The 18,915-nt window shown below is 37.9% G+C and overlaps 1 protein-coding gene across 1 annotated transcript; it reads right to left on the bottom strand.

Moving 5' to 3' along the window:
- Positions 1-4,718: 4,718 nt before the first annotated feature.
- On the bottom strand, positions 4,719-17,251 carry LOC146333409 (apoptosis regulator BAX). The gene is made up of 6 exons (XM_084722900.1): positions 16,991-17,251; positions 13,514-13,562; positions 8,996-9,157; positions 8,380-8,512; positions 5,569-5,673; positions 4,719-5,432 (listed from the first exon to the last, which is right to left on the bottom strand). The coding sequence occupies exons 1-6, from the start codon at positions 17,055-17,057 to the stop codon at positions 5,334-5,336; spliced, it is 615 nt and encodes a 204-aa protein (XP_084579026.1). The 5' UTR covers positions 17,058-17,251; the 3' UTR covers positions 4,719-5,333.
- Between the last annotated feature and the right edge of the window lie 1,664 nt (positions 17,252-18,915).

Raw genomic sequence — 18,915 nt, forward strand, 5'->3', positions numbered from 1 at the left:
GCATTTTCAGTGTCAATATCTCATATCTGCATTTTACTGTGAGTTATGTTTATGTCTCCTGTTAGATGTAAAGCAACTGTTTGTCTTTATTACAAAATATTCCAAACAGGATCACTGTGTGTGATTATTGCTTGTTAAGATAGTTGTATAATTATAAATAGTTATAAAAATAGCAGCATTCTACTGACTAATTTATTTTGTGAGGTACTATAATTACAAGTAAATGGTGAGAATAATCTGAGCACAAAGATCCACAAACTAAAGATTCACAGCTTTCACCCACATATATGATCATTATATTAATCATGGAAGTCTCCCTGACTGTCAACTGACTACCCCCAGAGACTGTAACACCAACTACACCTAAAATACAATCATAACTGACAGAAACAGAGAAACTTAACTGATCATTACTATAATAAAATAAGTAAAATTAAAAAAAACACAAGAAATATGTTTATAAAAAGTGAAATAAATATATAGAATATAACATAAAAGAATGACATAATGTACATTTGTGTAGATCAGTCTTTCCCAAAGACTGGGTCCGGACCCACAGGTGGGTCACAGGAGATTTTATTTGGGCCCCCCAATAAATACAAGACTATGAAGGAAATTCTGCAAATTTAAGATTTATACCCACAGTACTGCTCTGATAAAACATTTAAAATGTGTGCATTGGTCTACTGAGGGGAGAAAAAAAATTAGAGCCTGTTCATTCCATGTAAATGCACTTATTTTGTCTCATTTATGGAGTAGGGTAAAATGTCCTATGTTGTTTTCCTGATAAGATTAAATAAAAACAATGAAATGGCCTGTTAACTCAGCCTAAATGCATTCATTTCTCATCTCTCAACTATTTGTCATTTTTAAAAAGTGGGTCCTCAGGAATAAAGAAACACTGGTGTAGATGATGTGTTTGAGTCGCATCTACACAATGACTGCAACAGACTATGGCAGTCGAGCACAGATTGTTCCAGAAAGCTGAAGAAAAGTATTTTTAAAAAAAAATGTTTTAACCGCTCCATCTCAGCTTTACAATATATGCATCTACATTTCTGAAAATAACCGTTAAATGATGATCATATTATACTGTATTACAAGCTGTACTTGTCTGCCTCTACCAACTAATCAAATAACAGCTTACATCCATGTCTGTCCACACTGATATAATGTATGTAGTGACGAAAAAGGTATCAAGGTTTTTCTTGTTGTTTTGTTTTTAGCAAATTTGCATTCATTCAAATTTCCATTGAGCAACATGCCGTCTTCACATCCAGACTGCACAGAGGTGTCAAAACAAACATATGAGTGTGGTTAAACAGTTGGTATCTGAGGGAGGTGAAAGGGAAGGCCATGGGGTTATTTCAATCAAAGTATTTGTTCCCAGAGAAGCAAGACTGCGGAGGAAATTTTTACCTGAATGCAGGACAGACAGGACATTTGTAGAGCTGAGCTTTTGTCCTGAGGGTGGAGCTCAAGAACTGTCCAATACTGAGAGGGAACTGCGACGGACACTCCACACTGACAAGATCGTGACAGGATTAATTAATCAGTTCATCGAGAAGATAATCAACAGCTTAACCAACAATGAAAATAAGTTGCAGCCCTAATACAAACTTTTACTAACTACGTATATAGTAGAGTTAAGTTTCTTCTCTCTAGTTGTAACAGTTTTCTTTATAAAGCTCCCTCTGTCCCAGGACAAGTGGACAGTGTTTACACAGTTCAGGGTAATAAATCATCTTAATGGAGATCAAATGTGAAAGGTTTCCTCTTCACTAACTGCCAAAACAAAGCTAAAGTGTGATCAGAACCTGAATATTGACGGTGTTAAATGGTCTGTAGTTGCATAAAGATACAGTGAATACATTCGAAAAACACACAAAAAAACACAAAAAAAACAAACAAACCCTGATTTGTGGCAAGTGTAATACAGGTCCACAAGCATTCAACAGTATAGTGCTGTTCACCAGACAGGGTGGAAAGATTTTATACACACAAAACAAAAAATATAACAAGTTACCAAATAAAGTGTTCCATGAACTTTGTGAAGTCTTTCAGGATAGATTGTAATGTTTTATGTGCACAATCTGTACCCAACCTAACTATTTCAATGACGTTACACAGTGTTGGAATTCAAAGTGTCCATCAACAACTTCCTTAAAGGGATAGTTCACCCAGAAATGAAAATTCAGTGATTATCTACTCACCCTCATGCTGATTTAGGGTTGGGTTTATTTTGTCACGCTGGAGTTTCATAGGAAAATGGTGTTGCAGAATCTCCCAAACAATGGAAGTGAATGGTGACCAGTTTTCAACCATCAAAAACAACTGGAAAGGAACTAAGTCTCCTAAAGCCCCAACATGCTGTTTGTTCACTGTCACCCGGTTCAGATGGTGTGCATGTGCACATGAATGTGGCTCCAAGTGAAGGATCTACAGCAAAGATTTAGCCTAAAAACATTTTAAGTCAACTTGGCATGTTGGAGGCTTTAGGAGACTTGGATTACACCAGACAAGCAATATGTCACTCATGGTGATGACAGATGAAACATTTGCATTAAAAAAGTAAGACAGGTCTATAAAACACAAGACAGTGTTAACCTGGGAAGTCTTCCGTTACACCTCCATCTACATGATCACCATGTTGGTAACTAAAACTCTTAGTAGACATCCAGCTGCTTCTGACTGACTACACATGCCATGGCCTGGATGACTCATACCACTCATCACTCGCAGTGTGCATGTTCTAATACATTTTTTATTTATTCACAGAAATGGAGTCCAATCAGAGGAATTTTCTTACAATAAAATAATCATCAGGTCACATTTTAAAAAACACCCGCGAACAGCAGATAAATAGTGTGATATCCCTTTTGAAAGTGCAAGATCAAGTTGGTAGAAAAAATACTTGACAAAATGCTCATGTGGGAACAGAACCTAGGTTTGCTATAAGCCATGCATCAAATCATCTGACCCTTATAACATTGCAATAAGCATAAAGTTTTCATTTAAATAATTACTTCTGTCTCTATAGACCAGTATTTCTTGTACTCTTAAAGTCTGGTCTTTGTCGTGTTAAACTCTAAGATTATCAAAAATCTAAAAAGCAAAACAAAACAAAAAAAAAAAACTAAAGGACATAAATAGCTTTTTTGCAACAGTCTCAGAGGTTCAAAAATCTACCAGCATCTGTTCACCATGAAAATGTTGGAAAAAGAAGATGAAATACTACACAGAGCAACCACGGTGTGTTGTTGGGTGAGGAGGCCTATTCTGTAATATTGTGACATTTAGAACGAGCTACATACTGTCCATCTGCAACTGTAGACACAGTTACCCATCTTAGTCTGAACAGTCTGCTCAGGCTGACGTAATGAGAGTACATTTGAAAACACTGTGTATGTGTGACGTGCCCCCCCCCCCCCCATCATTAGAGCATTTTATACTGTTCTCTGAAATATTACCATTCACACTGTGGAACACAAATGGGAAACAAAGACAATAAAGGAGTGTGATAGAACAACAGAGCATTCTGACAGACAGCTCCTGCAGATCGTCACTCTCTTTGTCATCAGCAGGTTAAAGTTTGAACATTTGTTGTGTTGTTTTTGCATCCCTTTTTTGCATTTGGTGTCGTCATTAACAGCTGTCTGTTTCCATGTACAGGTGACTGCATGATGTAGTGATCTGATGGGTCATAAACCTGCTACCCAACGCTAACAGCACCACTGCTTTACACTCCTGCAGGGTCTGAAGACTGAAAAATCTGTCACATACATTGTGAAAATCAATTACATTCACACACAGCAGGGTGACGATCACAGGAGGACAGAGATGATTGAATGATGAATGAGCTTCCTGAGCTGGTACAGACAATCCTACAGCAGCAGTTGATTTTTGCTTTTGTTAGCAAAGCAGACGACGTTGATGGTAACATGAATCTACAAACAAGATTCAGATTGATACTTGAGCCAATGTGCAATTCAGACATGTTCACAGTACAGTGGTGGTCAGCTGACCACTTATAACAGTTACTTAGCTAACAGACTGACTCTCTGCAAAGTCACACTTAACCACATCTACAGACTGGTGTGGTGGGAGTCTCCGGGCCTTTGTAAGTAAAAATCTAGCAAAAAATTACTGATGGACTTGTAAGCTCTGTAGAAAAAAATTAGAAATTCTTTACGAAAATATCTGTATTTTTTTTTTATAAAAAGTCAAAGGTACAGGATTGTGTGCAAAAAGTTTGTTTGTTTTGCAAACACATCCCATAACTGGGCTTAAATTCTGTGAACTGGGATGAATTTGGCAACTGTGACGGCATGCTTAGTTGGTAAAGGTACAGCAAACATCTTGTCATAGTAGGATAAGCACAAGTGACACTAATTACATTGACAATGTTCTTAACTAGTAAGATTAACAGTGTAATAAGCTACATAATATTCCATGTAAAGGTCTCAATATGCCATGCCAGTGAGCCAGCATGCACAAAGCAAGGTCAAAAATGGTAGATGTATGTGGCCATAACCACTGCTTTTTGTGGTACAATAAGATGAGATATTTGTGGTGACAACAGTGTCTCTGAATTTGCTACAGCTTATTTATGCTTTTTTAAATTTTCCACAGCCACGGTGACTGAAATAATTCATACAGAGGCATTATACAAACCTATGCTACCATTACATTAGCCAGGACATTCTTGAGTCCTAATGGGAGATCTTCACAATTTTAATGATATTAAAAAGGACTAAAAAGGACCATCTTGATGATCTTTGTTCCTTTCTCCAGATCTCATGTTGCTGGTAAAACCATGACAGTTTAGATTCTTCTGCTGCAGCTCTGCACAGGTGCCTAAAAGGGCACAGGCCTGTTTAACTCAAAAACAAACATGGCTGCCTCTTGGCCGAAAGACATTATTAAAATTTGCATCAGAAGCTAACAAAATTAAGTTAAGGTACATTCGCCACAGTAATTTGTTGAATTTTGATTTACTGACTTGATGTGCACCTGAGACCTGGTTCAGGAAGAGTACGAGAGCTGAGAAGTCCAGTACGGCAGCTGGAGGGAGTGTGGATCCCATGGAAGGTGCTGAATAGTTGCTGGTGAAGGATGATGGCGATGCCTGGTGGTTTTTTTTTTTTTTTTTTTGTTCTTGGAATCCTGAGAGGAGGGAATGTGTTTCACCCTCTAAGAACCGTCCATGGCCCCCTCTAGTAAATGAGATTGAGGCTGAGGAGTGGCTTTAATTAATGTCCATGTCTTTTTTTTTTACAAGCTGCAGTTATCCAAGAGATGGGACTGCAGCCCTGGCTATGAGGTCTGATGTCTCAGCGTGTCTTCCTGTAGTAAACAAAAGTTGCCACCAACACTACTGATGCTACTATGGCTACTGTCCTCCACTGAGAGAAACCACGGATCACCCCTTCCTGGAAAGGTCAAGAGAGCAAAACTAAGGTTATCCTCCTGACTCGTCTATACAGAAGGCCTTGAAGCCTTACATCAACATTTCAAGTGAATATAGCAGGCAGCTGACAGATGTTTTTTGGACAATGCATCACTCACCCAGCCTCCCTGCTGTACAAGCCAGCCATAGAGCTGCTCTCTGATGACCTGGAGAACCCAGCTGATGACGGTTCTGATGTTCTCTAGATGGTTGGTAGTCAATGCCTTTAAAACAAAAACTGTGATGTGAATAATTTCACTGTGTGTGCATCTGCTCCAGTTGACTGGACTGGTGTGACTCCAGTCTTGTCTGCATGACAAAGCAGGGTTAGAGCTTTCAGTCCTATGAAGATGGTTCACTTCTTACATCATCATGGTAACTTATGCATAAACACATAACCTGCTCAAAACTGCTTATGTTGGAGCTCGGTGAAGCTCTGTAGGAGCTTGGGTGATCATGAAGGTGGGGGGGGGGAGTGTTCAGAGACCAACCCAGACCAACAGAGACTAACTGAAGCACTAAAGTCTTGTACTTGTTGTTCAAATCTACCACAATGAATTACGAGTTTATATTAATTTTGTATCTGTTCACAAGTCTGCTATTTGAAGGGTTACCACTGTGCTCTGACTGACTGGTGCCTTATCCTAAATATTTATATCTATATAAATAAGAGAGAATCACACTCAGAAACATTTCATTGAATACATTTGATCATCTGTCTGCAGATCAGATGATCAGACAAATGATCAAGTAAACGTATTGAATGAGATGTCTGAGTGCCACCCTCTCTCCAAAGTCCGTTTAGGGAAGTGAGAATATAACCTTATTAACTTGAGCCTTGAGCTGCTTATAATTTGATTAATGTGGTGTATTGTACATTTGTAGTGTGTTGTTTTATATGATTTAAGCTTATATAAAGTTTATAAAATAAATGAACTATTATTATTGTTATTCAGAGTGTGGTTTTTCTGCCATGTCCTTCCAGCATTCAGCAACAGCAGCTGCACTTGCAGCCTGGATTATGAAGATGTTCTGATGCTTCTTTGTATTTGTTTTTATATTTTCCACTGTGTTTGTAAAATCTGCTGATGTGCTACCAGTACTCCTGTCCATATTGTGCCCCTTTTATGTGAAGCCACTCATATTGGGAAACCCTGTGTTGTAACCACTGTCGTGTGACTGCTTAGAATGCCAGGTTTAGTGAAGCCAGATAACCAGAGGATACCCTGGGTATGTTTCACTGTCTTCATAGTACAGGCTCCAGGCCACTAGCTGCTCCAGCTATCTCATAGTGAATCAGTCATATTTGAGAAGGACAGACTGAAATATACAGTGCTGATTAATTAATTCTGTCACTGTGTTTAATAGCAAGGCATATCTCATTTTATATGAGGTGAAACCACCAGAGTGGACAGAACAGTTCTACTTTGTTCAGTCTGTTCCTACCTGTCCCTATCACTAGCTTGCAGATGTCTGCAGATACCACACTGACGTCAGGAAGCATAAACACCAGGAGCTGATTAGGCAGTGCGAGGTTTGCATAATGACCTAAAACATGTGATATGTCAATGATTTTTCGACTTCCTGGATCTTTTGCAAGAAATTGATCAGTTGACTAAAATCCTGTACCCTACTGAGACACTGCAAGATCACAGAGGGAATTTCAGTCGGTTTAATGTCAGGCTCTGCAGATACTACAGAAACTACTACGAGAAAAAACAGTGCAGCCCAAAGTGACACACAGATAGAGAGACAGAAATTCTTTCTAAACCTGGGTGTAGTTTTTACCTGCAGGCTGTGACTTATAGTGCCCATGTGTGGTAGGACAGCATGTTTTTTAGTTGCAGGGAACAAATGGTTGAAAATCGATCAGCTAATGAAAAATTGCAGTGCAGATCACCAGTCACCACCACATCTTTCCAAAAAAAAAAAAGGTACCTGACTTTAAAAATCTAGATGAATTGCAGCCAGGGCTGGGGCAACTTGTCAGTGCATGGATTCACATAGAGAACAAGCCACCATGAACTCACCATGATCATCTAAAGTATGGTAGTATTTCAGACAGAGACACAACAGTTCAGCTCTCTTTAGCTCCACAAACTGGAGCACTGAGTGACCTGTCCTCCTCCTGCATCGTCGTGTTTACTTTCTGTCAGCACCCAAACACCATATATGAGGATTATCAACACGTGGAACATGTTTCTGTTAGTAGAAGTCACTTAAGATAAATTTTTTGCAAGTTTCGTCATCACCTGTATGTTAAAAGTGCCTCTTAACTTTACACCATGCGGCATGTAAAAGTGTTTTTCTGCTGTTTTGTTCTTTCTGTTCACTTTATCAGCCTTTATCAACAGAATGGCTGAAACATTACAGACTTCTGTAATTCATGCCAGTCAGCAGAAAAACAACAAAAATTTTGTTTGACTCACACTGATGCAAAAATACTCTGTCAGTGATCATCTTACCTGCATATGACTCCAGTGATGAAATAACTTGTCATAACCAGTTTAAGTTTAAAGTCAAAATACTGATTGTCCAGTTCAGTGAACAGTTGACAGTTATTAGTGATTAAATTAATATACATCACAGCTTCTTTTGAATTTAAGGCCCAGTATTTTTCTGATCAGACATCTGACATGAAGTCTATTAAACAAGATAGAAGTTAGACAAATTTAGACAAATTATTATATTATTCTAATGTTCTTTATGTGTCTATTTTTCAGGATTATGATTGAATAAAATATTGAAATATTAATAAAACAATCTGTGATATGTATTTTAGGTAGGTTAATTGATATATAATTGAATCATAACAAAATAATTGTTAGATTAATTGATAACTTAATCAATAATCAATTAATTGAAAAAAAACATAATTGCAGTCATGTTAAAAAGCACTGCTCTATGAGATATCTCTTTCTTTGTGTTACCTTGTATATGAGTCTGTAGGCCAGATGGAAGAGAGCCACCACTCGACCCCAGTTAATGCCGTCAGCAAAGATGCTCCTGGCCACCTTCATGAAGATGTCCTGAGCACAGTTACCCTGAACCTGGTTGATCAGTCTGATAGAACAAACAGGTGGAACAATGTTCAGATTTATTTCACTTATGTTCACATTTTTCTGAAATATGTCTCTCATCACAAGTAGTGATGGCACAGATACGTTGGGTAAATAGTATACAGAGCAGAAATATTCTGACAGCATTTTTTTTTCCATTGTTACAATAAATACCACTGTGAACACAGCTCTATGCTCATGCCTCTATCAGGAGTTTGGATTTCATGTTTTTCTGTGTTTTTGATTTTAGTTCTTTGGCCAAGTCCTACAGTCCCACACCCATCAGGATGTACAACAAGCAACTGTTTATAAACAGCGACACTGTTTTTTTTTTTTGTTTTTTTTTCCACAGGATGGTGAAATCATCACCCGTAGGCCTTCCCTCTGGTTAGAAAATATGATCATATTCCTCAAAAGAGTTTATTTTGCTGTTAATAGTACTGAAACTGTTATGCAGTGTTCATTTATTGCAGCTGGGTTAGCTTACCGCTGGAGCTCAGCGTTCCTGTTCAAGTCATCTGCAATCTTGATCAGATGTTCCACCACTTCTTTGATTTGTGGATCTTGTTGTTCATTTGGCCGTCCTCCCAGATCCTCGGAGGAGACGTGTCGGCTGGGCTCTTCTGTGTTTAGACGCTCAATCACATACCTATACACAGGGACACAGACACAGAATGAAGACTCTGGGTTTTGTCCACCATCACTTACACTGAAATGACATTAGGAAAGGATCTCTTTGCTTTAAAAATTTTAACTGGCTGCACAAGTACACTCCATTAGAACCTTGAAGCAAGAAAATTCAACTGTTAAATAGACAACAACAGAAACAAGTCAAACAGAAAATAAATCAATAAAATATAGCCTTTGGAACAAGGAAAAATGCCACAAAAAGACAGAGAATACCTGGGTTAATAATTCTTTAAAAATCTAGAGAAAAATATGTCTAAGATTAAAACTTAGATAGAAGAAGATGCAGAATTTAAACCTAACAGACAAAATGTTTCACAGCTGGAAGCAGAAGAGCCTGATCTTCTTTTGGTAGTTTTTCATATTTTATTTTTATCACATTTTTTCCATTACCTACAGGTTAGAAGCTACACTACCAGTCAAAAGTTTTAGAACACCCCAATTTTTCCAGGTTTTTTTTTATTGAGAATTATACAGTTTAATGTCTCATTGTACTCTGAAATGAAATCATAGAACAAATATACCATTGAAGTTAAAAAATAAATCATGGAATCAATTTATAAATCAAAATGTATTTTAAACTTGATTCATCAAAGTAGCCACCTTTGGCAGATATAACAGCTGAACACACTTGTGGCATTTTTTCTACAATGGAAATCAAATATTCTTCAGAAAGTTCTTCCCAACTCTGTTGCAGAAGTTCCCATTAATGTGTGACACTTGTAGGTTGCTTTGCTTTCACTCTTCTGTCCAGTTCATCCCAAACCAGCTCTATGGGGTTTAAGTCTGGAGACTGTGTTGACCACTCCATGTTTTCAAGCTTACCATAATACCAACCTAAGTTAGTTCTGGCATCGCTTGGACTTATGTTTTGGGTCATTATCTTTCTGTAGGATGAATTCCTGACGTATTAGATGCATACCAGAGGTTACTGCATGGTGCTGCAGAATGCTGTGTAGCCGTTTTGGTTCAGGGTACCTCTCACTCTGTACAAATCACCGACCCTGAATCCAGCAAAACAGCCCCAGACCATCACGCTTCCTCCATGTTTGACAGCTGACGTCACACACTGAGGAACCATCCTTTCACCTACTTAACGGCGTACAAAAAAAAAATCCTGTGTGATGAACCGAAGATTTCAAATTTTGATTCATCAGTCCAACACCTTCTTCCAGTCTTCACTAGTCCACTGGCAGTGTTTCATGGCCCAGGCAAGCCTCTTTTTCTCATTCTGACTTCTTAGCAATGGCTTTCATGCTGCAACTCAACCTGTCAAACCTGCAACTCGAAGTCTTCTCTTCACAGTTGAAACTGAGACTTGTTTACTACGACCACTATTAAGCTGAGCTTGAAGCTGTTGTCCTGTGAGCTGCCTATCACACAAGCTGTTGACTCTCAGAAACTTGTCTTGTGATTCTGTTGTGGCCTTGGGTCTGCCAGACCTCTTCCTGTCAGAGTTTCCTCCAGTTTCTGAGTGCCTTTTGATGGTGAAGGAAACTGTATTCACTGACACCTTGACTTTCTTGGCTATTTCTCTGTAGGAAAGACCTACTCTTTTAAGTGTTATGATGGTCTGTCTCTCTTCCGTTGTCAGTTGCCTTTTTCTTTCCATTTTTATAGCAACACACTACTTTCTGCAGTACAGTACTGTTCAAATAATGCTCATGAGGGTATGGTACCATAGTGTGTTCCAGCACTACTTTTATGCAGACAGAGGGGGTTGTAAGGAATCAAGAAAAGTTGGGACATCTGTAGGAATTGGTAGCACCAACTTTCAAGGCTTGATCAACCTCCATTGCTGCAGAACACCTTTCAGTTGTTAACCCATTTCTTGTTCTCAGAAAAAGGTCTTTTTGTATAATTCTGAAATGTACATTATTTTTCAGTTTTGGGTAACCTTACCTTTTTTTTAACCTCTGGCAGTTCACCACTTACCTTTGTACCATTTCAAGCTATTCAATGGACTTGAACTGCTTGAATTTCAATAAAAAACTGGAAAAATTGGGGTGTTCTAAAACTTTTGACCGGTACTGTACATAGGAAGTAGCCAGTCGCAGAGCAAAATCATTAAAGAGGTACATCGCCTAATAAAACTTATTTTGAAAAATCATACCATGAGTATAATAAAAAATCAAATATCCACTGTTCACAAAATCCTGACCAGACAAGAGGGCAAAAGAAAAATGGAAGGAGGAATTAGAAATGGATATATCAGTAGAACAATGGAGGGACTGAATATCAATACACACAAAACAACAAATTTGCATTTTGGTGGGAGTATGCCTGGAAGATTCAACTCCACTACTTTATGGCACCAATTCACCAGGCTAAATATGATGATAGGATTACCTCAAAGTGTTGGAGGAACTGTGGGGACAATGCCCAATACTAAAATCCTTCTGGGAAGATAAACATGACAAAATTCAGACTATTTTGAAAGTAAACTTGCCACTGGATGTTAAATACTACTTTCTTGGTATGAGCCCACTATATATGGCAGAAAAACTGGAAAATATTTGACAATAATTTTTAGGACTACTACACAAACAATAACACACAATTGGGCTCAAACAAACAAGCCACAAATAGAGACATGGAGGGATCTGATCAATCAAATACATACTATGGAAAGAATAACATATATAACAAGAAACCAAACAACTAAACATTATTATTTTATGCCACCATGCCATCATAATATGCTGTTATGATGATTATCTTTGTCATTACTACATTATCACTTATTTATTGTCACCAGTATTGGTTTTGTTGCTTTTTGTTTTTTTTTCGTTCTTTTTTCATTCTTCCTTTATGTCACTTAAAAAAAACTGACATTGAATCTGTATAGAATGTTTATGTTTCGGCATGTCATGATATGATGTGTATTACACAATGATATGAACTTGTAGCACAGTGAGAAAAGTATGTGCTTAGATGAAATATGTCGATAAATAAAAAGTATTTGAGAAAGGGATCTCAGTGCAGTCAATATGGACAGAAGGAAAGATCAACCAACCGACATTTCTGATGCACATATAGATGTTAGTATCATTTTAAGATGGACTAGGAACCATGTGAAGCTATTCTTTAAGAAAACTGACACTAGTATTCTTGTTGATATCAGTGAAAGATTGGGATACATCCAAATAAAGGTTGGTGGCAGGTTATGCACATTCTCTGCACCTGAAACAGCCTCACTGTGAAAAAGGGAGCACAAACACACGTAACCAGTGCTCCAAACTCGGCACTTGAAATGTTGAGACTTTCAGACATAGAAATAGTGAACAGATAGAGACAGGACTGAATGCATCCCACTCTGCATTAAACACTGTACTATTGTGATGGACTTTTTATAATGTAGACTACGGTTGTAAACGGTTAACTGGTTAACCCGCTAACATCCCTAGAGTACAATGTAAAAACTGCAGAGAATGTACACGTCAGTGAATTTTTATATATTTATATATATATACATTCTTTTCAAATTCACTGTTAAGATATGAAGGGAAAAATAGGGAGAGAGGGAGAGAGGGGGAGCAAAGGCAGACTTCACAATTAAATAAACATACAAGTAGTTCCAAATGTGCTCTTCATTGTTGAATAGCAACAGTACAAGTAAGCATTCAAAACCATGAAGTTTGCATGTCAGCATGTCACCTTTCCTCCCTCTTTCCTCTTTGTCTTTTTTCCTTCCTTTTCTTCCTATTGTAACAGTCAATTAAATTCCAAATGATGCTACTCTTTTGTTCAGTCATCACTGCAATTATGTGCTGGCTTGAACTAGTTATGGTGTGCGATGTGAGTGTTGTTTGAGTGCACACAACAACATGACAAATAGTAGCAGAGAAGCTAAGTGCACTTAGATGTGTTCACAACAGAACATTTTTGTATATAAAGTTCCACTCAGATGAAATGTATATCGGTACAAGGACAGAGAAACTCAAGCAGGTCCCTTTGTATTAATCCTACTGACACTAGATTCCATCTTCAAAACAAGTATGTAGTGTCAATATTTTAGTATTGATCCACCCACCCCCACAAACCTGCAGTCAGGAACTTGAGTGCCACATTTGTCATAAAGTGACCTTTTGTTTGAAAACAGTTATGAAAGTCACATTTTTATCAGCATAATAAAAAAAATCACGTCTTCTCTCTCAGTCTGATCTCAAGTTCTGACATGATTTTATATAATCTGTTACATTACTCTAATTCACTGCATTCTGGGTTTATTCCTGGTTCAGTCATTAGGAGCAATTTATTTTATGCTGTATAAATTTAAGTTTGTTGTGGCTGTAATATTAATTGTGATGAGACTTACCCTCTGAGGACCACTGCTCCTTGCTCTAGGATGGGATCATCGATGACATCTGGAACAATGAGAAGACTGTGTGATATTAACAATGAATTCAATCAATCGCACTGCACTATTTATTAAAATGTATATAAAAGATGTATCATATTCCTTTCATATTGAAATGTTTTAAATGAAGGTTTCTTGTTACAACAGCGTATTAACTCATCCAGTTACCATGGGGAAAGTTTCTTGTTTTAACATGATATGTCAATTTTGATTGTGATACTAGTTATGATGATTATGATGATAACATGTTATGATCAGTGCATCTGGTTGGTGTCGATGTCATTAACTATCACGTTAGTTTCTGTTGTAATAAACTCTGTCATTAACAACAGTCTCCTCCACACGCAGCTTCTCTGCAGTTGGTCTGTGTTTCCTGATCAGATAAACCAGTGGCAGAAAGACTAAAAAAGTTGCATCAGTTAAAGTAGAAGCGTCCCGTAAAAAAATGAAATCTATTAATAATTTATTGGTTATAGGTCTGGGTCCGTATAGGACAGCATCTGGGTCTTTGTTGGCGGTCACAGTTACTCCACACTAGGGATGCACCGATTTGAAAATTCTGACCGATACCGATATCCGATATTAATATTGCTGTTATAGCCGATAACCGCTATTTACCAATATCGATATGTTTATATATATATACATATATGTATATATATATACATATATATGTATATGTATATGTGTATATATATATATATATATATATATACATATATACATATACACACACACACACACACACACACACACACACACACATATATATATATATATATATATATATATATATATATATATATATATATATACATACACATATATATATATGTATGTATATATATATATATATATATATATATATATATATATATGTATATATGTGTATTCACCATCAAGCCAAATTTAAAAGATTGAAAAAAATCACAGTATATACAATTCAGTGTAAAAAATATTGAAAAAATTATCAGTTTTCTCTGCTTTGAAATTCTGGGGGCATGTCGACTGCATTGTCCTACCCACCATTTTTGGTTCCAAGCTGTAAACATGTTAATTTCTGCTGTAAAGAAAGCATTTTAATATGATGAGTTTACTCGTTTTTTGAGCCAGCCTCAAGTGGCCATTCAAGCAACTGCAGTTTTTGGCACTTGTACAGTGGCTTCATTTTTCAGTGCCAGAGGATGGTACTGGACTGAGAAAAGTAATGCCTGTAGCAACACAATTATGCAGTGGTGACTTTAATGTTGCAGGTTAGTGCAAACAAATCTGACTACTCACAAAACAGCATTATGCTTTTGCATCCTATGCCCTGATTCATTAGTGCTCTTTGTGTCAATTTGCAAGGGGTATTGGAAACAACAGGAAAAAAAAAAGATTTGTCAGGAGATGTGTGTTAGTTCTATGATCTTTACCATGCCAAACAATCAAGATGCTTTAAAAATGTGTTTTAGCAGCTTTTGATTTGATTGTCTTTTTGTTTGTTTATTGATTAGATGATAATTTGACTGTACTGTAACTACAGTTTATTATGATGTTACAAACCCAATTAACACCAATTTAACATTGAAACTTTAACAAAAAGTAGGGGGATTCAACTGCAGGATTCTGTTCAAAACAGATTGAGATAATTATATTTACAACCAAAATACCATAAAGCATAAAAACTACTTGACAATTGTGACTTTGTGCATGTATATCCTTACATTTGGCAATACAACCAGGCCTATATAGACATTACCAGCTACTACTGTCAAGGAATCATTTTAATGATTACGCTTTACATGTACGCAAATTTTCCACTATTATTCAGAATATGACAGTATTCTGATTTGATGCAGGTCACATTTTAGAAACATCTTTGGGCATGTATGCAGCACATTTGGAGTAAGGTTTTTGCCGTTTTTGTCAAGCGCTGATCAACCACAGTTGAAGTTTAAAGTCAAAATACTGATTGTCCACTTGAGTGAAGGGTTGACAGTGATTAGTGATTAAATTAAAAGCATCACAGCTCCTTTTGAATTTGATGTCCAGTATTTTTCTGATCAGGCATCTGACATGGAGTTTATTAAAAAGGGTGGAAATCAGACAGATTTAATCGAGATTCTCTGATTTCAGCTTATCAAATGGAAATATTTTCTGGTTTCTTTACTCCTCTCTGACAGTAAACTGTCAGACAGTAAAATATCTTGAGGATGTCATCTTGGACACCATTTTCTGATTGACCAAACAACATATCCATTAATCAGGAAAATAACTGACAGATTAACCAACAATGAAAATAATTGTCAGGTGCTGCTAATGTGAAATTTCCCCAGCATTAGCATAGTTGATCATGTCTTTTGAATTGACATGACTGAAACAGGCAGACCTGTCTGTGTTACTGTTGGATAAAAGATGGTGTGATGCTGAAATGGATAATCAGGGGTCTGCTTTGTTAAATGTTCTCTCACTAGTCTAATTCATGCATAAATGGTCATCTAAAACATTTCAGATTCAAACTGTAGACTGGAAAATGTAACTTCAAAGTTTCACTTTCAGTCGTGACGCCATCTTGCCACTAATGTCGTCATCATTCTCGTGTTTAACCCCGTGATAAAGGTGTCATCAGGTTTGTTTGTGTGGATGCTCTCATGTGTGTTCATGCATTAGACACTGGTGGTTTCAGCTGTACATGAAACGCGTGTGTGACCTCGTCCTGCCCTGAGGGGGCAGCCTGTCTGTCTGTCTGTCTGTCTGCTCGTCCCTCACTGCCCGGACTCCGGCACAGACCTGCCTGTTTTATGATTCTGTTTATCACCAGTCGCAGCGCAGTGACATACAGAGCAGGCATGAGGCCTTCTCGCCTCTTTAAAATGCACACATTCAATCGACATACATCCACATAACTTATTTCAAAGTTTGTCCCGGAATTGCCCTTTTCTCGGCTTTGAGTGAACCACTTGACCTCAACGAAAAGTTCAATTAATTAGGCAAAAGCGCAGACAAACACATTGAGTTACAACCATGAGAAGTTCATGCTTGAAATGACGTCATTTACTCCCCAGAGGTGTCGGAGTCTACCGCCCCCGCCCTCACTGTTTCTCTCGCAGCGGCCCCTCCTTGGTTGGAGTCGGGGTTCGGTGGTCAGTCACTTGTCGGTTGGAGGGAGCAGAGGTAACCTGCTGTGGTAGGTAAAGCACCGAGGACCCACAGAGGCGGCTGGTTGTGGTTACAGGCGGAGTGAGGCTCGGGTGAAGCGGGAAGAAGACTCATATCGACGGGAAACAGACTTCGACAAAACACCGGTCCCTCCGATAACCAGAAGAATAACGTTACCTTGCAGCTCAACTTTGACCCAATTATCGAATATTAATGTCCAGTTCGACTAAAGTTTAGTGTGTTTTGGTGAAAGGCCGTTTCGTTGATGAGTAAACCTGACATGGCTTCACATACCTTCTCCCCCCGCGGCTCCCTGAGGCTCCTGCTCTCCGTCCTGCTCCTCTCCTCGCCTGTCAGCCATGGCGTCAAACTTTCTGACGGTTCAGAGCGAAGAATGACGGGTTAGATAGCAACTTCCAGCATTCAGCACCGGCTTGGCCGAATAAAGTCAGTAGTCCGGACGTGTCTGCTCCGAGAAAAGTTTCTCCCTCCACACAAGAACAAGGAAGTGACACGGAAACACAGCAGCGACCGGCCAGCCGGGACACGCCTCATTTCCCCCCGCTGAGCATTAAACATGAGATCAATCACACAGTCAGAGAAAACAGACATTCATTAGGAAACTATCAGTATTAAATTATTACCGTTTCCGTTGTCGTCTAATCTGACTGAATGAAGGCAGTGGAGGGCTGCATGGACATGTACTGTCATCAAAGTGTTTTTCTGAGTGAGTTCCTCCTCATCAGCTGTTTATTTTGTGCATTTGTGGAGTAAAACAAGAGGCGCATACAATACAATTGTATTCAAGTTCTGCGCCATAAACAAGTAATTCCCACAGACTGGGTCATAACCCACAGGTGGGTCAAAGGAGATTTTATTTGAGTCCCCAAATTACATAAGATTAAGATTTATATCTGCAGTACACATTTTTAACACATTTAAAATGTGTCTGTTGTTTACTAAAAAAAAACAAAAAAACAAGAGCCTGTTAATTTTGTCTAAATGCACTTATTTTGTCTCTTTTATGAAGGAAACTTGAGGAAATATAATAATAATAAATAATGAAATTCAGCCTAAATGAATTTATTTCTCATTTCTTAACTTTTAACATGTGTATATATTTTCAAAAAAGCATCAAAATGATATAGGGTGATGTGGAAATTGCAGTAAAAACTATCAGGAATGTTCATATGCACAAATTAACTCCTCCCAGAATTTATTAAGGCTTGTTGTGATTAGGGTAACGATGGTTTGTCATTTTTAAAAAGTGGGTCCCCAGGAAAAAAGTTTGGGAAATATTCTAATAAACCACTGGTCTGCACATGTTCTCCACTGTTTCCACCACCCATACAGACCCACTTTCAATATACATTCTACTTTGGATTTCAAATGTTTATTAGTTTTTGAAAGACTTGGTTCATGACAAATTGTTTTCAGGGCACAGGAACAAAAGGCACAGGTTCTATATTATGGAGGTAGACTCTAGTACATTGTTACAGCTTGGCTCAAAGTTGCAACAAAAGGAGGGAGTCAGCACACAGAAAGATCAATTATCTGGATATTTTATTGTAAACCCAAAGAAATGTGGGAAAAAGGGGATGAATCTGTAATCAGTAATGTAGTGCATGTGTGGGTGTATAGGAATGTATGTAAGAGTGCTGAAATAAGGATTCAAACCCAAACTGAAAGGATGAGACGGACATGAGGAATGGTAGCAGCAGCCCAGCCAGAGAGAGAGTCAAAGGAGAGCAGCCCTTTTATGCCCTCTGGCTCCTCCCAACTCTCAGGTGCAACCAGTCTCACTGACGACCCACCCAGTCTCTGGGTGAACAAAACAAGACACATGGGTGGGCCGTCACAACATAAAGAAAAATAAACAAAAAACTAAATAAATAAATAAGTTCAGAAGGAAAAAAAAGAAAACAACAGAGAGAAAACACATCACACATGTACCTTAATACAGCACACTACAGGATCACATAGTCACAAAACAAATGTATGTATGCCTTCATTTTATTCTATGCAGCTGTCTCTGTTGTGTTGTACTGTACAGGTTTACCTAAAGTGTTCATTTAAGGTTTAAGTCTATTGTTTCAGCAGTATGCTTGTAAACATGAGGTTGATTCCAGAAAAAGTCTACAGTCTACATTTTGCCACCTATACAGAGCAGAGTGTGCTGCTCTGACTCTGTGTGTAAGGTAAGTTAAATTATCATATGG

This window comes from Lutjanus erythropterus, chromosome 1, assembly GCF_056507025.1.
Source record: "Lutjanus erythropterus isolate fLutEry1 chromosome 1, fLutEry1.hap2, whole genome shotgun sequence".
NCBI lineage: Eukaryota > Metazoa > Chordata > Actinopteri > Lutjaniformes > Lutjanidae > Lutjanus > Lutjanus erythropterus.